At 43.6% G+C, this 22,824-nt stretch overlaps 1 protein-coding gene across 1 annotated transcript in view; it reads left to right on the forward strand.

Annotated features, from left to right (window-relative positions):
- Nucleotides 1–22,824, forward strand: part of galntl6 (polypeptide N-acetylgalactosaminyltransferase like 6) — an 836,827-nt gene that overhangs the window by 161,876 nt on the left and 652,127 nt on the right. Inside the window, exon 2 of the mRNA XM_060926560.1 lies at nucleotides 22,226–22,334. Coding sequence (XP_060782543.1) covers nucleotides 22,226–22,334 — 109 coding nt within the window. The remainder of the gene's footprint in view (nucleotides 1–22,225; nucleotides 22,335–22,824) is intronic.

A 22,824-nucleotide genomic window follows, 5' to 3' on the forward strand; every position in this document is an offset into this window, starting at 1 on the left:
ACAATCATTCCGTTATAACTTTCCCCAGTTCGCCTAATGTGTGCGTGAGTTTTTCCCCGTCGTGACAGCGCGATGCAGCCCAGCCTCAGTGGACTTCAATGGCATTTGGGAGCTCTGCGCTTTCAATATCAAAATGCAAGACGATTATTGGACAAATACTGCGAAAACGCCCGCCCACGGACTCCCAGCCTCACAGTGGGAGGGACATGGCAAAGCTTTCCGTGAGGAGACTGGTGATTGGTGAAAGCGGCCGGATATTTTCTTTGATTGACAGCTCGTTTCAAATATAGACAGGCAGCGGTGAATCTCAGTTCAGTCCCATGCGGATTCGCAAGTGCTGTGGTGTATTGTAAGAGATCAGCTTACATTTCGATTTCATTCATTACATACGGTTTCTTAGCCTGGCAAGCCAGACTAAATGTGAATATTTAGTCTGGCCTCGATCCGTAGACATTTCCGAAGTGGGTAGGAGGAACAAACCGCTGTCTTTCAAACTGTCTCTGTGCGTATAGGCCAACGCTCTGACCAATCAGCGCAACAGTGACTGTGACGTAGTCAGAGCGACAGAAAGCAGTGGGGGAGACCTTGAAATAAATAATTTTTCAAAATGCGTATTAATTAATAAACAGGTTCTAGATATTAAGAAGTTTGGAGATAATGACCACAAGTTTGGAGTCTGTACCACATACTTAACATACACTCTTATTTTTTTCAAGGGTTTGCTTAAACTGTTTTTGAGAGTTTTTATTTAGTGGTGTTTGGTGAAATAATTTCCCTTAAATTTAAAATAACGGGAAAATAAGAAACAATCAAAAAGTAATGTTTCAAAGCTGTTTATTAATTCTTCGTACTGCACAAACTAGCCCCATCCTTTTGGCTACGAGCGGAGCCAGCTGGTAGATCAGACTTTTGCCATAGCCGGTCGGCAAAACAGCGAAAACGTCCTTCCTGAAAAGGAATGAGCGGAGAGCCTCTTCCTGCTCATGTTTCAACGAAAACTAAACTGATTCCAAAGCGGAGTCAAACGCGCGCTGTTCACTAGCCATAGCCATCTTTCCTGCTGTGCTTTCTCCAGCGTCGCGCAGCTTTGTCGTCACTCCTGCAAAAGCCCGCCCAAAGAATCCAAACAAAAACCTTGCGTTGTGATTGGCGGGCACGATTTGATGCCCGGGGTGTTTTGTTGATATGGTGCGAGGCTAGACCCACTCGTAGGCAAAAATATTTTTGGCCGCTAGGCGGGTGGGTCTAGTTTACTAGGCTAATGGTTTCTACCAGCTTTTTTAGTTTGTATATATTTTCATTGTAAATAAAGTGTAAATATAGTGTTGTCAAGTTTGCTATCTTAGTTCCAGAAATTTCGTTTATTTGAGTGACTGAACTTGAACTTGAGGGGGCTAGTCAGCTAGCAAGAAAACTGCACACGGACTACTGTTAATGTTGAGCCCTGCACAACCAAATGTAAAGTTTTATTTTCTAAGTCGTGTTGGTGAAATATTTTTAGTTTCATCAAGTATTTTATAGGCAGAAACCCCAGTTTTGGTCAAAACCTGATTTTTTTTTTTTCATATTATATTCATATTCATAATGTAAAGGTTAATAACATGTATTTATAGCACAGCATGGTTGAATTCTCTCATGTGATTGACCTGAATTTTTGTATAACAGTATGGCTCAGACAGCAGTCCCGGCTGTAACACGAACAATAGGTTTATATTCATGCACTCTTGGGCCGAATCCCATTTCACCCCTTGGACCAACCCCTTAGCCCTTCCCCTCCATTTTGCGCGTTCACGTGAAGGGGTAGGGGTATCCCAATCCCAGTTAACGCGGAGGGGTAGGGGAAGGGGGAGGGCTTCTGTACCCCTCCAAACGGAGATTTTCCTGGAGCAGACTCCGAACGAAGGGGTTTGAGTGATTTCCCACAATGCCATGCGGATTTCAGAAAGATGGCGGTTCCCGCGGCGGAAGATTGTCATAAATGTATTTTCTCCATTATTTACGTGTTTTAAGTTGTTATCCAGAGGAAACACGCCGCTTGATTCGCTTTCGAGCTGAGAATGAGCAGCGATTTCTGAAATCCAAGCTGCTGCTAAAAAGCTTTGGGAGTGAGTATTGTTTTCGGTTGCTTTACTGCGTACGTTTTGTTCTGTTATTCTCGCTTTTATTGTTTACATGAGTGTTCTGACACCTCATTCTGTCGGATGTGGTGCACGAAGCGCCAAAGATATCCCATTCAGTGGTGTTAGTTAACAAATCACACCCTGCCAGCAGAGATTTCTGCCTCTGGCTCTGACTGTAGCGGCTGGTCGCAGCCAATGACGCGTCGCGTTTTGCTAACGTAAACGCTGACGGAGGTACGCGATGACGTATGCGATCGTTGAAGGGCTATCCCAATACGTAAGGGTTGAATTTCAAGCCCTATCCCTTGTAGCTCAGTTTCAAGGGGAAGGGCCAAGGGGAAGGCGGAGGGGAAGGGGTAGAAATTAGAATTGGGATTGGGCCTTGTTCTAATATGTTATTGTTTCTATAGAAACATCTCATACCCAGGGACTTGCACTGTGAATGCTCTACTCAGCTGGTGATATCGTGTGTAATATTCCACCATCATGTCTATCTCTGACTGACGATAGTATCAGCTGTGGCTCTGAGGGGGAAAAGACGAGGGCGTGGCCAGACATGCGTAACCTGTGTTGTGTCGTTACGGCGTAAAAATACCGGAAGCTGGTTATGAGTCAGCTGGAGCTGCAAATGCTTTCATAGGCAATTAGTCAGTTCTGTTTATTTTTTTTAATTCCTCATTGACGAGGTCAGGAATCTGAAATTGGGAATGTCAATAAAATCAAGCAGTTATTGGTTGTAACTAAACTCATAAAAATTTAATTAACTAAATGTGCAAACCCTCTGTACTGAACAGCAGCAGAGACGCTTACTGAATTGCCGTACAGTGAAGTCATTTCATTTTCTTAATTTAAACCCCATTTGTGTTTTGGGAGTGAAGATGATCACGGTTTTATCTGTTCAGCAGCACGGACTTAGGAAGATAAGTGCTGTTTTGTTGCTCTGCTGCACAGTCACACAGTAGGTACGGGGTACAAAGCAAGCAAAAAGGAAAAACTTATTACGAAATACAACACGCTTTATTTTTGTCAAGCTTAAAGCTGCAGACACAACGTTTTCACACACATTTAAATCGTCCGAGTTGAAGACTTATTCCTGACACCATCATCGATGTTCTGAAGCCTGGTTTAAAAAAAAGCAAAAAAAAACATTGTTTAACGAGGTAAAGTGTATAATTTTTGGTGAGGAAGTTTTTTTGTTAGGAGACGTTTACATAGGATTTATGGAAAGCGTCTCAAGTGTCAGTGCTTCTGTAAAGTTTCCGAGAATGGAAAAGTCTTCAGGATAGATGGGTTTGCGCGTTCCAGTTTATTGGAAAAACGACAAGGTGAAATTTTTGAGAGAGAGGAGATGCTGGTGAAGGAATAACTGTTAATCACGGCGATAATGTAAGTGAAAACAGGAACTAACTTGCAAACGTTCCACAACGTTAATATAAACTCTTAAAAAGCATGACGTGATGTTCATTAACAAATTAAACAGTTGAATCGCTAGCTTCAGACTCCGCTGTTGTCGGAACAAAGATACAGTTTGTGGTGGTAAAGTGTCATGTAGGGAGTCACAGGAGCGCCATAAAAAAGAATAAATCTGTAAAAGAAGGCAAAAATAGATGTTGAAAATGAATTAAAAAAATACAAATGAAAAAAGAGCAACAAGAAAACAAATACAGATAAAAGAATAAGAAAATGAATACAAATGAAAATTAAAAAACGAAAATAAATATAAGTAAAAAAGCAAATGACTACAAATGAAAAAAGAATAATGAGAAAATAAATACAAATAAAAGATTAAGAAAATGAATACAAATGAAAATAAAATAAGAAAATAAATACAAATAAAATGTATTCATTTTCTTATCATTTTATTTGTATTTATTTTCTTATTTTATTTTCATTTGTATTCATTTTCTTATCAAATTAAAATAAAATACAAAAATAAATACAAATGAGAATACAATAAGAAAATAAATATAAGTAAAAAAGCAAATGACCACAAATTAAAAAATAATAATAAGAAAATAAATACAAATAAAATAATAAGAACATGAATACAAATGAGAATAAAATAAGAAAATAAATACAAATACAAAGCAAATGACCACAAATGAAAATAAAATAATAAGAAAATAAATACAAAGAAAATAATAAGAAAATGAATACAAATGAAAATAAAATAAGAAAATAAATATCAGTAAAAAAAGCAAATGTCTACAAACGAAAAAAGAATAATAAGAAAATAAATACAAATAAAAGAATAGGAAAATGAATACAAATGAGAATAAAATAAGAAAATAAATACAAATACAAAGAAAAGGACCACAAATTAAAATAAAATAATAAAAAAAAGATACAAATACAATAATAAGAATATTAATACAAATGAAAATGCAATAATAAGAAAATAAATACAAATAAAATAATAAGAAAATGAATACAAATTAAAAAAGAAGAAGAAACTAAATGCTTTTCCCCATTCTCCAGGCTGCAGCTGGGGGTGTTTTGTAAAAAGTTGTTCCGACCGAAGCAGGATTCATGTGTGCAGCAACTGACGGCTCAGCCTGGGTAGGAAGCCCCGCCCAAAGCCTGTTGATTGACAGCTTAGCTTTTCAAGGAAAAGAAAAAGCATCAGGGAATAGCAAACTAATCAAACTAATGTATTTTCTTATTCTTTTACAGATTTATTCTTTTTCATGGCACGCCTTTATTTATTTATTTATTTATTTATTTACACTGTAAAGGTTTCACATGATCTGGATTGACACCATATAATCATTTCCATTTTGAAATTTTGTGGTTCAGTTAGCTGTTATGCCTTTTACACTCGTTTATCCCAAATCTTAGTGAAAGCTTTCTGAGTTCAGGAGTAATAATGTTCCCTGATGCATCGATGTGTTTTTTTATAAAAGCATTTGGCTAAAATTCGACACTGTATTCCGTTCCTTGCTTCTTTGAGTGCAGCGCTAAAAGGGAAAACCTTGACACATTCTGTCTATTTTTAAAGATAATAACATGACCATTGCATCAGTAACCATCTGTCAGTCACCATGACTCCTGATTTGGTGCTCTAAATTGAAATAAATAAATAAATAAATAGCAAGCTGTTTAACCATTGATGATCTCCAGCGCCCGTTTTCGCACAGCGGTTAACTGAGCAGTTCTTTCACATGCAGACAATCAGTTTCACCTTCATTTGCGAAGACGGCCGACTTTCATGTCTTATTAATGCAGCTCCGAGATGTAGCACAGTCAACACGCTGAAAAAAACTGAACCGCACCAAAGTGACATTTTTTTTTTCTCTTCACAGTATCGGAAAACATTGGAAAAAGTGTTTACACGACGTAAAATGGGAATTAACTTGATTTGATATTCTTTGCTGTTGCGGTTACGGCAACATCGCTTTCCTCCCAGCTCTGTTTTCATTCTGTTTAGCTTATGTACAGACACCCCTCCAAGATTTTTCTATTTCAGCACGGAGACCTGTGAAATAAATCAAATAAAGCACTATAGAGGCAGAATCTGCGGCAGGTTTCCATCGGCCTCGAATGAAGCAGAACATTGTGCAGACGGTCGCCCCACTGCTTTCTGTGCCGAGTCAGTTATTGCTAAATTTACTGGAATCAGTGTGGGGGAAGCAGAAGGACTGCCAGAGAACCGCCAGATGTGCCAGAGAGCACCGGGATGGAAGAAATGAGGAGAGAGAGAGAGAGAGAGAGACTCGGCTTTAGATGAACTTTTGAACTTTAAGTTTAGTCCGTGAAGTGTCACTTTTTTTTATCAACTCTGGCCTTGGCAGGCGTTCTCAGGAGGCCACAGACAGATGACTGCAAGGTCATCCATCTCACACAAGACAGAGTGTTTGTGCTCTGGAGCTAAAAATTATCTCATAACATTTGGTGAGATGTTGTTGGTGGGTTTTTTTTTTCTTTCTTCTTCCATTTTTTTTAAAATTATCCCACATTATCGTTTCTAAACTAACAGCTCGTTCACAGGGACTTGTATGGGAAGTCCGTATTTATAAATGTGCTGTTTTTGGTTGTTTTTAAATTGAGAAGAACCATATAATCATCGAGGGGCGGCACGGTGGTGTAGTGGTTAGCACTGTCGCCTCACAGCAAGAAGGTCCGGGTTCGAGCCCCGTGGCCGGCGAGGGCCTTTCTGTGCGGAGTTTGCATGTTCTCCCCGTGTCTGCGTGGGTTTCCTCCGGGTGCTCCGGTTTCCCCCACAGTCCAGAGACATGCAGGTTAGGTTAACTGGTGACTCTAAATTGACCGTAGGTGTGAATGTGAGTGTGAATGGTTGTCTGTGTCTATGTGTCAGCCCTGTGATGACCTGGCGACTTGTCCAGGGTGTACCCCGCCTTTCGCCCGTAGTCAGCTGGGATAGGCTCCAGCTCGCCTGCGACCCTGTAGAACAGGATAAAGCGGCTAGAGATAATGAGATGAGACGGTGAATTTTTATCAACGGAGATGTTTGCTTAACATTTATAGAAGGAGTCTCCAGTGCTAGTGCTTGTGAGACGTTTGGCCAGTAAGGCAACGGTCACACTCCAGTCACACTCGCGATGCTTTGCGATGGGTTATCGATGAAAATGAGACGTTTGGTGGCGATGCTTCCCCGAGCTTCAGGAAGCACTTCCAAACCCATCTGCGAGTGTTCACTGCTTAGTTGGCTGACGAAAACACTGCCATCGAATTTTAATGCATCAGAGATGTCCTCACATGCCAGCAACCGACGGTTTTCTCCACCTACACAGACAGTCTACACCGGCTACTCGAGCCCAGAAAAAGATAAAAACTCGCCTTTCAATGTTCAAGTGATTTACAGTATATCGTCTCCGCTGCCCATAATTTGCTGCAAATCCAATTATTCCACCATGAAATTGTCTTTGATTCGGGTCTAACATGACCGGAAGCGACGCCATGTTTGTCGATCGATTCTCACACTCTGATTGGCTGAGCCGGACCACGTGACCACGCCATAGCGTATGTAGTTACATTACAGAGCCAGGCAGCGTACTACAGAGGGTAACTGAGAAAGCCAAGCACACAAACATCTGGAGGGAAATTTCATGCATATTTTGCAAGTGTTTTTTTTTTTTACAGGGAAATGGTTAGTAATTTATTAGCTGAGAATGCACCACAAGCCACCAGAAGGCATGTACATTTCACATTTTCAGAATTCCCCTAGCATTAGCGCTGCTGCAAATTCCAGAGCCGCCAGCTACTTCAGATTTTCTTGAGAGCCCTGATACATGCACTGAAATGTTTTGCAACGTTTTTGGCCATTCATGAGGCTGAGACACACCAAAAAAACCAACAACTTATGAAGCTCGGATATTATTCGCCGTGCCGTGCATTCCACGATTGGTGGCAATGCTACCAATTTTCCATCGGCAAGTATTCGCAAATTAAACCCATCGCGAGCTGTAGTGGGACAAGGGCCTAAATTTTACACCATGAGAAAAGTTTTCAGGACGGACCAGTTTGCACTGTGAGGTTTCTCAGGAACAGGATTGTCTTATTAACTTCAGTCATGTAGATCGATGTTTGTTTTTTGTGTGAGTGTTTTGTCCGCCGGTTGTGGTGTAGATCTGGACCCAGTTTTGGGTGTCAGTTCCCTCCAGGCCTTGGTCCGCCATGGGTGATGCCTGTGCTCCTCGCTATGGACTGCAGTGAGCTCGTTGCTCTTTTAACATCAGGGTTGTCCAGCGCAGGGCGGCACGGTGGTGTAGTGGTTAGCACTGTCGCTTCACAGCAAGAAGGTTCTGGGTTCGAGCCCAGTGGCTGATGGGGGCCTTTCTGTGTGGAGTTTGCATGTCCTCCCCATGTCTGCGTGGACTTCCTCTGGGTGCTCTGGTTTCCTCCACAGTCCATGCAGGTTAGGTTAACTGATGGCTCTAAATTGACCGTAGGTGTGAATGTGAGTGTGAATGGTTGTCTGTGTCTATGTGTCAGCCCTGTGATGACCTGGTGACTTGTCCAGGGTGTACCCCGCCTTTTGCCCGTAGTCAGCTAGGATAGGCTCCAGCTTGCCCATGACCCTGCATAGGATAAGCGGTTACAGATAATGGATGGATGGATGGGTTGTCCAGCACTCTGTGTGTGGCGGTGCTTTTGTGCTTGCTTTGTGGATCCATGGCACGGTGTTCCAAGCAATGTTGCCCAGTGACATTGCGGTGGCTGTGCAGGCGGTGTGGGATTTCTCTTTGTGCACCTTTTGGTAGGACTGTGGTAGCTACACTACTGGACTTACATCCTGACCCTCTTTTGGTGGATTTTTTTTTTTCCTTTCTCTTTTTTTTTAAGTGCATTGTAGACAGTGCACTTACCAGCGAGTGGCCTAGTGGTTAGCATGTCTGCCTCTTGATCGGGAGATCGTGCATTCTACTCACGGTCGGGTCATACCAAAGACCATCATAAAAACAATGCCTCCTGCCATCTGGCAAGGCATGCTGCAATACAGATGCGAGTGGGGAGTCGAACTTTTGCGGTTACCAGAGGACTAGCCCCCCACTGTAACCCTAGGTATGTAATATAGGCGAGAGGCCGAGGGCTACGAAATGGAGATCGACGCTGCCAAACACGCCATGTATGGTGCAGGAAGGACTTTGACGTTTTTTACTTTCGATGTTAGACAGTGTTTATTGTGGAAATAAATAAACATAGGCCGCCCGCTTCTTTAGCCTGCAAGTTGGCCTAGTGGTTATGCGTCCACCTATCGATTGCGAGTTCTATTTGCAGTCAGGTCATACCAAAGACCATCATAAAAATGGCGAGGCACGCTGCAATGCAAGTAGCAAGTCAAACTCTTGCAGTTACCGGAGGACTGGCCCCCCACTGTAACCCTAGCTATATAATAGGTGAAAGGCTGAGGGCTAGAGAAATGGAGATTGGTGCTACACTCATACGCCTCAAAGAGCTGGGTAGTATTGGGACAGGAGAAGACCAGATCCTGGTGTGGGAGGGACTTTGCATCTGCCATAGGCCCAGATCTGGCACGGATGCATTTTGCGTCCGTTTCATACCCGGCTGCCACATCTGGGCTGAATGATGAGGCCCGGGTTTGGGCCGTTGTGCATACCTATGTTGGCCCGGATCCGGCATGTGCATCCGGGCTGGATTTTAAGGATGGTCCATGACAGATGCGGGCCAAACAAAATTTGCAGTCAGGGCACCCAGAGAAGGAAGTGACACGCTATGTTCATTGCTCTGTTGATTGTGGGCGGGGCTTGCTTGCTGAGTGATGAACTTGCCAGTGTTAACCGTCTCTTATGTTATTTGCCCTGTTGATAGTGGGCGGGGCTTGCTGAGCAGTGAACAAGCTTTTTATCTGTAACCTGTTAACTAAAATGGGGCAGTCGAGCAGTAGCGTTAGTCCAACACAGTAGCAGAGACGCTTTCATACAAAGGCAGCAACAGCCACCGTCAGTTGGAGTCTTGTTCTCGGACTTGACTAAGATCAGTCGTGGACTCGACTCGGACTTGACTCGAAATTTTCTTTAACAACTTGGACTTGAACACTGAGGACTCGAGACTGGATTCGGACTCGAGGTTTAGTGACTCGACTGCAGCACTGGCAAGCTGATACGAGATGTGCGTTTATTTTACTTTAATTTTTTTTTAAGAAGCAAAGACTCACAGCACAAAGGTGAGCAATTTACAGCAGTCCGGTCCTATAAAGTCCTAGTTTTATATATGGGTAAGGTCTTTCATTTCCTTTAATGACTACAGAAACCCATCACAAATCTCCCCCTCACAAAACTTGAAATAATGTCACAATTTGCACCAATCGTGTCACTCGGTATGTCGCTCAGAGACCCAACAGCTTCCACGAGCCTCAAACCACCATTCTCAAGTAGCCTAGTAAACTAGACCCACCCGCCTAGCGGCCAAAAATATTTTTGCCTACGAGTGGGTCTAGCCTCGCACCATATCAGCAAAACACCCCGGGCATCAAATCGTGCCCGCCAATCACAACGCAAGGTTTTTGTTTGGATTCTTTGGGCGGGCTTTTGCAAGAGTGATGACAAAGCTGCGCGACGCTGGAGAAAGCACAGCAGGAAAGATGGCTACGGCTAGTGAACAGCGCGCGTTTGACTCCGCTTTGGAATCAGTTTTAGAAGAATTAGACTTGGAGTTTTCGCTGAAACATGAGCAGGAAGAGGCTCTCCGCTCAGTCCTTTTCAAGAAGGACGTTTTCGCTGTTTTGCCGACCGGTTATGGCAAAAGTCTGATCTACCAGCTGGCTCCGCTCGTAGCCAAAAGGATGGGGCTAGTTTGTGCAGTACGAAGAATTAATAAACAGCTTTGAAACATTACTTTTTGATTGTTTCTTATTTTCCCGTTATTTTAAATTTAAGGGAAATTATTTCACCAAACACCACTAAATAAAAATAAAAATTCAAAAACAGTTTAAGCAAACCTTTTTTAAACACTTGAAAAAAAATAAGAGTTAAGTATGTGGTACAGACTCCAAACTTGCGGTCATTATCTCCAAACTTCTTAATATCTAGAACCTGTTTATTAATTAATACACATTTTGAAAAATTATTTATTTCAAGGCCTCCCCCACTGCTTTCTGTCGCTCTGACTACGTCACAGTCACTGTTGCGCTGATTGGTCAGAGCGTTGGCCTATAGACCCTTTTCAGTCACGTGACCTTCGTAAACGCGACCGCCATTTTGGACATGTAGTGGACTTCGTCTCGAATCGGTTTGAATGCGAGGAAGGCGACAAACATAAAAGAAAAAGGAGCGAGATGCAGAAAACTGTATTTACTAGTTTACTGTAATTATGATCTGGCAGCTATTTACACCAGATCCAGTGTAAATAGCTGCCGGAGCCAACGTCCGAGCTTGCCGGAGCCAACGTCCGGCCGGCCGCGAGCTAGCGCGCTCCGGAACCTCGGACGTTGGCTCCGGCAGCTATTTACACTGGATCCGGTGTAAATAGCTGCCAGGTCATAATTCAGGGATGCAAACAGCGTGCCTTTTGGCGGATGGCGCCTTTTCACGGCTGAATCGCGCAGATCCGAATTTATTTTTAGGGGGGGCGTTGGAGTGTCTGATTATAATTTCAAAGTAAATTCTGTATTAAAATTACTAAATAAGCAAATCCGTTACAGTCCATGAAACAGGAAGTACAAGGATGAGGAAACAACAGTTTAAATCGGGAAGCTGCGCACATTTGCGCAGTCCTGCCGCTCAGGCTGCACAAATGTGCGCAGCAACGCCCCCCCTACAAAAAAAAATTCAGATCTGCGCGATTCAGCCGTGAAAAAGGCGCCATCCGCCAAAAGGCGCGCTGTTTGCATCCCTGATAATTACATACAGTAAACTAGAATGGAATGTTAACAGCAATGTAATGCCTTTTCTGGCTAATTTTATTCGTCTTACCTCCAACAAAGTGGTCACTACAGAAGCGTTGGTATGCCGCTATCCATCTTCTCCGTCGGTCAGCATCTACCGGGATCCGATAAAATGATAACCCTTGCCTTGTTTGTTGATGGTTACTACATCCAGGCGCACAACAATATAGTGGCATGATGGAAGTCTTGCTGAAAATAAACACTTTCTTTGCTGCCGTTCCTCAATGTTGGCTGTGGTAAACTACTGGTAGTACATGTCCAAAATGGCGGCCGCGTTTGTCGTGACGTCACGTGAAAAGGGTCCATACGCACAGAGACAGTTTGAAAGACAGCGGGTTGTTCCTCCCACCCCCTTCGGAAATGTCTACGAGCGAGGCCAGACTAAATATTCACATCTGGACTGGTCTCAGACTCAGAAATTGCTTTCATACGTCATCGAGTCGGGGTAGTCCAGAACAAGAAAAAAAATAAATTAAGCGTTACAATGGCAGGTACTAACTTGTTTCATAACATGAAGTGTAGCTTTCAAGAGATAAAATGTCTGACCTTTAATGAATAAAATTAATACTACATTTTATATTTATTTCAGCGATTTATATTTACGCCAGTGATTGTTTACCGATACAGAAAAGGTTCACGTGTTAATTGGCTTATTTTTTTTTCCCCCGAGTGTTAATAGAGATGTGAAGTGCTGTTTTTTGGAAGCAAGACAGTGCGCTTTTGTGAAGTACTTGTTAGATATTGTCTTGCTTTATCAAGCCAGTAGAGCACAGGCACTCAAAGCTGTTTGTGCCACATGAAATTGTCGTTCTTCACCGTCCACTGTTAGACTGGCAGCACTTTACAGACCATCGAAAAACAAGACAACACTGGATTTTCAGGCAATTAACGTGCTCTGGTTTTAAATATAAACTCCGTTTGCCAGGAAGTTTGAGATGCTCGAGGCCGAATCAGAAAGCCAAAGATTGCAGCACGGACTGAATGAAAATGAAGAGCAAAATTTGTTCAAGGCCGAATCGGGCCGCTAGAGTAAGAAGCGGAAACGTGATGTTTTAGTAAACAGCTAGCAGTGGACTGTAGAATTAGTTTTCTCTTACGCTACGTTCACACTGCAAGGCTTAATGCTCAATTCCGATTTTTTTGTGAAATCCGATTTTTTTGTGAGGTCGTTCACATTAACAAATATATGCGACTTGTATGTGATCCTCAGTATGAACAAAAAGCGACCTAAAAGTGTTCCGCATGCGCATTGCAGGATACGACGACGTCACACGCAGTGAGCATGGCCAGTGTTTACGGAAGTAAAACCGCCCGGTTGCGGTATGACCCATCCAATCTAGCTTGAATAGCTGCATCCCCCCAAATGGAAATCAGCTCCCTAACCTCTGCGTCCTTCCATTGAGAAGATTCAGAACCTTCACAGCCCGAAGCGTCCCTCGCATTGATGTCATGCGCAGGGGCGCAGATACGTTTTTTGAACTGGGAGGGACAAAGCTGCCAGCAAACCAACCCCAACTCCGATATGCCTGTCAAACTTGTTGTGGGTTACCATAGCAACCAAGCTCGAGCTCGCAACCTGTGCAGTCTGCGCAGCTCAACCAACCGAATATCAGTCTTTGTTTTGTTTTATGTGAGTTGTTGCAACTATGTATACACTGCTGTGCACCTCAATAAACCGAACGGTAATTAGTCTTTTGATTTTTCCGTGAGGTTTGCCTTATGCAAAGAAAGACAGCGTAGACGTTTTTTCCTCCCTATAAGTGGGGGGGACCGAGCGAGGTGAATTTAAATCTGGGTGGGACGAGTCCCACCCTCTATCTGTGCCCGTGATTATGCGCCATGTTGTTGTAACTTTTTTTGAGAGACCCGCCGCCTACTTCAGCGCAGAATAGTGACGTTTGTGGCTTGTTGATGACGTGTGAGTCGGATGAATGCGACCTGGCGGTTCAGACTGAAGTCGCATATGGAAAGAGCGGATAGGAATCGGAATTAGGACCACATATCCAAACGGCCTGGGTCGGATTTGAAAAAATCGGATCTGTGTCGTTCATATTGTCAATAAAAGATCGGATACAGGTCACATATGGGCGAAAAGATCAGATTTGAGTCACTTCAGCCTGCAGTGTGAACGTAGCCTTAGTCGCATTTCCTTTTTGTTCTCCGGCACGCTGTTTACAAGCGGAGACTGTATTTGTGAAGAAGAACAAAACCCAGCCCCGTCGTAAGGCTTTAGAGCAGTGATGGAGCGATGAACGCTGGAGTTGACCGGAAATGTCGGGTGTAGTTAGTCTGCATTGTTTTCGTACACACTCACTGGCCACTTTATTAGGGACACATACTGTACACTACCGTTCAAAAGTTTGGGGTCCCTTTGAAATGTCCTTATTTTTGAAAGAAAAGCACTGTTCTTTTCAATGAAGATCACTTTAAACTAATCAGAAATCCACTCTATACATTGCTAATGTGGTAAATGACTATTCTAGCTGCAAATGTCTGGTTTTTGGTGCAATATCTCCATAGGTGTATAGAGGCCCATTTCCAGCAACTCTCACTCCAGTGTTCTAATGGTACAATGTGTTTGCTCATTGCCTCAGAAGGCTAATGGAGGATTAGAAAACCCTTGTACAATCATGTTAGCACAGCTGAAAACAGTTGAGCTCTTTAGAGAAGCTATAAAACTGACCTTCCTTTGAGCAGATTGAGTTTCTGGAGCATCACATTTGTGGGGTCGATTAAATGCTCAAAATGGCCAGAAAAATGTCTCGACTATATTTTCTATTCATTTTACAACTTATGGTGGGAAATAAAAGTGTGACTTTTCATGGAAAACACAAAATCGTCTGGGTGACCCCAAACTTTTGAACGGTAGTGTACACATCAGCATCGTCATTCAATTCCAGTAAACCAATCATGGGGCAACAGCGGAGTGCATAATATTACGCAGATACAGGTCAAGAGCTTCAGTTCACGTCAAACAGAATGCAGCAAAAAATAAAAATAAAAAAAAGTGATCTTTGTGACTTTGTTGTTGATGCCAGACAGGCTGGTTTGAATGTTTTCAGAAACTGCAAATCTCCTGGGATGTTTACACACAACAGTGTTTCACAGAATCAATCGGTCGGACGGTCGGTCGGTACGTACGTACGTACTGCTTCAAGCTGGCAGGAAGTGTACAGTTACTCCTCAAATAGCCACTCTTTACATCCAGGGTGAACTGAAAAAGCATCTCAGGGGGGCGTCGTGGCTCGGGTGGATGGGGTGCCGTGGACCCGGGTTCGGTTCCGGCCCGGGGTCGTTTGCCGGTCCCTCCCCATCTCTCTCTCTCCTGCTCATTTCCTGTCTCTGCACTGTCCTATCCAATAATAAAGGTGAAAAAAAGCCCAAAAATATATCTTTAAAAAAAGAAAAAGCATCTCAGAGTACAGAACATGTCCAGTGAGCACACACACACACAGACAAACAAACAAAAAACACCACCATCCAATGAGTTGAGTTCAGTGAGTGTCTGGGCGATGAAAGAAATCAGCGCATCCACTTCAAGGTTTGAAATATCGTGCATTCTGAGGTGCTTTTCTGCTCACCGCGGTTGTAAAGAGTTGCTTAGCTGAGTTACTTATTAGATGCCTCTTTTTTGTTTTGTTTTGTTTTTCTTTGACTGTGAGAGTCAAAGAACATGACTCTCACAGTGCTCCCAGTGCCCTCCATGTGCAAAAGTGACCGGTGCAGCAGGTAGATGACAGCGTCATCCACACATATAGCATATATATTTACTCTATGAGGCACAAAAAAATGAAGCGTAATCCAAAAATGAACAATTTAAAAATCACAGAAGTAAAATACAGTTAGGTCCATATATATTTGGACACTGACACAAATTTTGTTTTTTTACCTGTTTACTGAAACATATTCAGGTTATAGTTATATAATGGACATGGACCTAAAGTCCAGACTTTCAGCTTTCATTTGAGGGTATCCACGTTAAAATTGGATGAAGGGTTTAGGAGTTTCAGCTCCTTAACATGTGCCACCCTGTTTTTAAAGGGACCAAAAGCAATTGGACAATTGACTCAAAGGCTATTTCATGGGCAGGTGTGGGCAATTCCTTCGTTATGTCATTCTCAATTAAGCAGATAAAAGGCCTGGAGTTGATTTGAGGTGTGGTGCTTGCATTTGGAAGCTTTTGCTGTGAAAAAAACATGTGGTCAAAGGAGCTCTCCATGCAGGTGAAACAAGCCATCCTTAAGCTGCGAAAACAGACAAAACCCATCCGAGAAATTGCTACAATATTAGGAGTGGCAAAATCTACAGTTTGGTACATCCTGAGAAAGAAAGAAAGCACTGGTGAACTCATCAATGCAAAAAGACCTGGACGCCCACAGACGACAACAGTGGTGGATGATCGCAGAATAATTTCCATGGTGAAGAGAAACCCCTTCACAACAGCCAACCCAGTGAACAACACTCTCCAGGAGGTAGGCGTATCAATATCTAAATCTACCATAAAGAGAAGACTGCATGAAAGTAAATACAGAGGGTTCACTGCACGGTGCAAGCCACTCATAAGCCTCAAGAATAAAAAGGCTAGATTGGACTTTGCTAAAAAACATCTAAAAAAGCCAGCACAGTTCTGGAAGAGCATTCTTTGGACAGATGAAACCAAGATCAACCTCTACCAGAATGATGGAAAGAAAAAAGTATGGCGAAGGCGTGGTACAGCTCATGATCCAAAGCATACCACATCATCTGTAAAGCACGGCGGAGGCAGTGTGATGGCTTGGGCATGCATGGCTGCCAGTGGCACTGGGTCACTAGTGTTTATTGATGATGTGACACAGGACAGAAGCAGCCGGATGAATGCTGAGGTATTCAGAGACATACTGTGTGCTCAAATCCAGCCAAATGCAGCCAAACTGATTGGTCGGCGTTTCATAATACAGATGGACAATGACCCAAAACATAAAGCCAAAGCAACCCAGGAGTTTATTAAAGCAAAGAAGTGGAATATTCTTGAATGGCCAAGTCAGTCACCTGATCTCAACCCAATTGAGCAGCATTTCACTTGTTAAAGACTAAACTTCAGACAGAAAGGCCCACAAACAAACAGCAACTGAAAACCGGTGCAGTAAAGGCCTGGCAGAGCATTAAAAAGGAGGAAACACAGCGTCTGCTGATGTCCACGAGTTCAAGACTTCAGGCAGTCATTGCCAACAAAGGGTTTTCAACCAAGTATTAGAAATGAACATTTTAATTACAATTATTTAATTTGTCCAATTACTTTTGAGCCCCTGAAATGAAGGGATTGTGTTTTAAAAAATGCTTTAGTTCCTCACATTTTTATGCAATCATTTTATTCAACCCACTGAATTAAAGCTGAAAGTCTGAACTTCAACTGCATCTGAATTGTGTTGTTCAAAATTCATTGTGGTAATGTATAGAACCAAAATTAGAAAAATGTTGTCTCTGTCCAAATATTTATGGACCTAAATGTATATGAAGTGTGTGTACTTTATATTATTCTACTCTTACCTCTTAGGGTAGTATCTCACTGGGCTGCGACAGCGTGTGTATGTCAGCCTCAGTTCGGAGGTTTCAGTTTCGAAAACGGTAAAGCCAGTATCTGACTGGGCTGCGACAGGTTGCGACAAATTGCGAACGTCATTCGCGAGAGAGTTTCAAAAGCGTCTTGAAACATTCGTGGAGCTTCTCAATTTCCTCACATGAGTCGCAAAGTGTCGCTCCTTCATCGCTGAAATTTTAAACATGTTCAAAAATTTTGTGCGACAAAATTTCTCTCAAAATAGCCGCAAACGCGTCGCTGGTGTCGCAAAGCCGTCGCGAACCCTTCTCAAGTCAGTTTCCGTGAGGCTTCCTCTACAGTACTTCCCTGCCTGCCGAGGGAAAGCCAGGCCGCGACAGCCTGCGACTAGTTGGAGACGCAACAATTGCGATAAAATATGCGAATTAGCGACAATTTTCACTTGGAATCATACCAAACTGATATTCACATATTTTACCGCAATTGTTGTGTCTCCAGCTCGTCGCAGGCTGTTGCAGCCCGGCTTTCCCTTGGCAGGCAGGGAAGTAGAGGAAGCCTCACGGAAACTGACTTGAGAAGGGTTCGCGACGGCTTTGCGACACCAGCGATGCGTTTGCGGCTATTTTGAGAGAAATTTTGTCGCACAAATTTTTCGAACATGCTCAAAATTTCAGCGACGAAGGAGCGACACTTTGCAACTCATGCGAGGAAATTGAGAAGCCCCATGAATGTTTCAAGACACTTTTGAAACTCTGTCACGAAAGACGTTTGCAATTTGTCGCAAGCTGTCGCAGCCCAGTGAGATATTGGCTTTACCGTTTTCAAAACTGAAACCTCCAAACCGAGGCTGACATACACACGCTGTCGCAGCCCAGTGAGATACTACCCTAAGAGGTAAGAGTAGAATAATATAAAGTACACACACTTCATATATTTTACTTCTGTGATTTTTAAATTGTTTATTTTTGGATTATGCTTCATTTTTTGTGCCTCATAGAGTAAATGTGTGGATGACGCTGTTATTTACCTGCTGCACCGGTCACTTTTACACCTGGAGGGCACTGGGAGCACTGTGAGAGTCATGTTCTTTGACTTCTCCAGTGCTTTCAACACACTCCAGCCATCACTGCTTAGGGGGAAGCTGGAGGGAGCTGGTGTCGACTGCCACCTGGCTGCATGGATCATCGACTACCTCATTAACAGGCCGCAGTATGTGAGGCTCCGCGACTGTGTGTCTGATGTGGTAGTCTGCAGCACGGGGGCTCCACAGGGTACAGTGCTCTCTCCTTTCCTTTTTTCACTTTACACATCTGACTTCAGCTACAGCACGGACAGCTGCCACCTCCAGAAGTTCTCAGATGATACAGCCATCGTTGGGGACCATCTGGAGTACAGAGAGGTCATCAACAGCTTTGTCGCCTGGTGCGAACTGAACCATCTGCGCATCAACGCCAGCAAGACAGGACGGCTCCTCAAATCGCACCAGTGAACATCCAGGGTTTGGACATCGAGATGGTGGAGGAGTACAAATACCTGGGTAAACTGGACTGGACTACCAACACAGATGTCCTGTCCAAGAAGGGCCAAAGTCGTCTCCACCTGTTGAGAAGACCGAGGTCTTTTGGTGTGTGCAGGACACTGCTTAGGACTTTTTATGACTCTGTGGTGGCATCAGCGATTTTCTACGCTGTGGTCTGCTGGGGCTGTGGAAGTTCAGAGAGGGACAGGAAGAAAGGCTGGCTCAGAAGGGCTGGCTCAGTCTTGGACTGTCCTCTGGACTCCATTGAGGTGGTGGGTGAGAGGAGGATGTTAGCCAAGCTGACCTCAATCATGGATAACCCCTCTCACCCCCTACATGAGGCTGTGGGGGCTTTAAGCAGCTCGTTTAGTAGTAGACTGCTACACCCACGGTGTAAGAAGGAGAGATACCGCAGGTCATTCATACCGGCTGCTGTCAGACTGTATAACACCCACAACTTGTAACGTAGCACCAGTAACCTGTTTGTCGTTTAATTTGCACTACTTCACCACTACTACCTCTGCCATCTCTCATCGATGCAATTATTATGTCAATCTTTTTAATTTTTCGTTTGTCTAATTTTTTGTTATCTGTTTAACATTTTTCTTGCTACTGTAACACGTGAATCTAATCTATATTTACTGTATGGACAGGGGATCAGAAAACTATTTTATTTCTAAGCAGTAGCCACATGGACCCATCGAGTACCTCATCTCATCTCATTATCTCTAGCCGCTTTGTCCTGTTCTACAGGGTCGCAGGCGAGCTGGAGCCTATCCCAGCTGACTATGGGAGAAAGGCGGGGTACACCCTGGACAAGTCGCCAGGTCATCACAGGGCTGACACATAGACACAGACAACCATTCACACTCACATTCACACCTACGCTCAATTTAGAGTCACCAGTTAACCTAACCTGCATGTCTTTGGACTGTGGGGGAAACCGGAGCACCCGGAGGAAACCCACGCGGACACGGGGAGAACATGCAAACTCCGCACAGAAAGGCCCTCACCGGCCACGGGGCTCGAACCCGGACCTTCTTGCTGTGAGGCGACAGCGCTAACCACTACACCACCGTGCCGCCCCCCATCGAGTACCTTTTTTTTTTTTTTTTTCCGCGATATCTTCCTTCATATTCATCATAAGTGCTACCGGGCGAGGTTTGTTTTGCCTGGCAACACTTGTTTGATGTGTTGTGCTGCTGCTACATGACTGGCTGATTGGATCGTTGCATGAGTGAGCATGAAAGGTCACAGGTATTCCTAATAAAGTGACTAAGTCTTCTTCGCACTGGCGTATGCAGGAGGCGGTGAGAGAAGGCCGTCTAGGACACTCCTCCTTTAGAGAAATTCAATCCTCATAGTTAACAGCAATGCCCAGGAGGGCAGGTAATGAAATATTTCGAGCTGCTTTTGCCTCTGCGTGACCTTCTCTTTATGAGCTGGATATGTACAGTGCTGCTTCTCCTCTGGGTGTCAAATCCTTGAGTTGTGGGGGAAAATTGCGGAATAGCAGAAGAGCAGAAATAAATAAAGTCAAGGCCTGAAATTGTGCTCTCGAAGAATGGCATTACCTTTCAGCCATCAAAGAAGAAATTATTTCACATCAAGGTCTGGGGTTATTTAAATTTCCTCGAGCACGCTGTGTTTCTCACATTACTCGCTGAAATGGAGAGATATGAAGAAACCGCTGACCTCAGGCAAGACAAATACGAGGTAGCAGGTCAAATTCTGAAAATGGAAACGGTCCAGTCAGACTGGAGCTGTTCGACTTCCTGCCGCTGCACTTTCCTGCTCTTATCTCTGTTTTGCACAAATAGACGTTTTTATCACGCGTGATGTTTCAGAGTAACGCGGGTACATTTGTAAACGTCCTCTCCGACATCATACGCTTGATTTTAGCGTCGACTGGAAGCAGCTCTGTGTTTTAGTGCTTGACTAATATAAACACCTGAAGCAGATAAATGAGAGGAAGAAAATATAAATTAGTTTGTGGCAAATCACCAAGTTACAAAATCCTCAAAAGAGTGAAGCACCAAAGGGACATTTGCGCGTGTGTGTGTGTGTGCGATTACTTAAGAGATTACAGGCATATTTCATAATAATGAAATGCACACAGCCATAAACGTATCATATCTTAAGAAAAATGGTGTTTTTTTGTGGTTGGTTTTTTTTTTTCTTTTTTTTTCTCCAAGCTATTAGCTGAGATAAATTATTTTATTCTTAAGATTAATCATAAAGATGTTTCTTGAGCTTCTCTGATAAAGGATCAAGTGCTTATCATTGTCTTCTCACTCCGTTTCTATCTATCCGAATTCTTCATATTGCTAATCAGTAAAAGATCACGGGCGGCACAGTGGTGTAGTGGTTAGCGCTGTCGCCTCACAGCAAGAAGGTTCTGGGTTCGAGCCCCGTGGCTGGTGAGGGCCTTTCTATACGGAGTTTGCATGTTGTCTGTGTGGGTTTCCTAGCCTAGTAAACTAGGCCTAGCGGCCAAAAATATTTTTGCCTAGCGAGTGGGTCTAGCCTCGCAGCATACTATATAAACAAAAACACCCCGGGCATCAAATCGTGCCCGCCAATCACAACGCAAGGTTTTTGTTTGGATTCTTTGGGCGGGCTTTTGCAGGAGTGACGATAAGGCTGCGCGACGCTGGAGAAAGCGCAACAGGAAAGATGGCTACGGCTAGTGAACAGCGCGCGTTTGACTCCGCTTTGGAATCAGTTTTAGAAGAATTCGACTTGGAGTTTTGGTTGAAACATGAGCAGGAAGAGGCTCTCCGCTCATTCCTTTTCAAGAAGGACGTTTTCGCTGTTTTGCCGACCGGCTATGGCAAAAGTCTGATCTACCAGCTGGCTCCGCTCGTAGCCAAAAGGATGGCCTAGTTTGTGCAGTACGAAGAATTAATAAACAGCTTTGAAACATTACTTTTTGATTGTTTCTTATTTTCCCGTTATTTTAAATTTAAGGGAAATTATTTCACCAAACACCACTAAATAAAAACTCTCAAAAACAGTTTAAGCAAACCCTTGAAAAACACTTGGAAAAAAAAATGAGTGTATGTTAAGTATGTGGTACAGACTCCAAACTTGTGGTCATTATCTCCAAACTTCTTAATATCTAGAACCTGTTTATTAATTAATACGCATTTTGAAAAATTATTTATTTCAAGGCCTCCCCCACTGCTTTCTGTCGCTCTGACTACGTCACAGTCACTGTTGCGCTGATTGGTCAGAGCGTTGGCCTATACGCACAGAGACAGTTTGAAAGACAACGGGTTGTTCCTCCTACCCGCTTCGGAAATGTCTACAAGCGAGGCCAGACTAAATATTCACATTTAGTCTGGCTTGCCAGGCTACCGGTTTCCCCCACAGTCCAAAGACATGCAGGTTAGGTTAACTGGTGACTCTAAATTGAGCGTAGGTGTGAATGTGAGTGTGAATGGTTGTCTGTGTCTATGTGTCAGCCCTGTGATGACCTGGCGACTTGTCCAGGGTGTACCCCGCCTTTCACCCGTAGTCAGCTGGGATAGGCTCCAGCTCGCCTGCGACCCTGTAGGACAGGATAAAGCGGCTACAGATAATGAGATGAGAATGAGTAAAAGATCACGTGACCTAATCGAGCCTCCACGGATGCAGGCCTGAAACGATGCGGTAACCCACTCTGTGGTCTTTCTTCTTTTCAGGGATTTGCGCTCGGACTGAGCGATGGACATGTTTACAGCTGGACAGACGGCTTGAGGAGGCGAGACTGGCACGATAACGAGAGCGTCAGGAGAGACGAGATGCGTGTTGGTAAGCCCACTACACTTCCACATCTGGAATCCACACACACTCATTCACTTCTTCCCGATTATCCAGCCTACACAGGTAATGCCTCAGGCTAAACGTGTTTCCTCCATCTTTATGAGTTTTATTATCCTGTGTGTTTGATGTTGCAGGTGTCTTTTGCAACAGTAAATTATAGATACACTACCGACAGGTGAAGTGAAATGGTTAGTGAAGTGATATTACGTCCCTGACTGATAAACATGTGACGGCTGGTGATAAAACCAGAGAGTTACAGTAAACCTCGAGTCACCATTCATGACAGGTTTGCCCACATTTCCCATTTCCCATTAGGGACTAATAAAGTCCATCCATCCATCCATCCAACCAACCAACCATCCATGTTACTTTCTATCCTGCTGTTCACAAAACCAATGAATTACACTTGGCTTCAAGTTATAATCAATGTCATGTGTCTGTCCATCCATCAATCTGTCTGTCTGTCTGTCTGTCTGTC

Source organism: Neoarius graeffei, chromosome 7, assembly GCF_027579695.1.
Source record: "Neoarius graeffei isolate fNeoGra1 chromosome 7, fNeoGra1.pri, whole genome shotgun sequence".
NCBI lineage: Eukaryota > Metazoa > Chordata > Actinopteri > Siluriformes > Ariidae > Neoarius > Neoarius graeffei.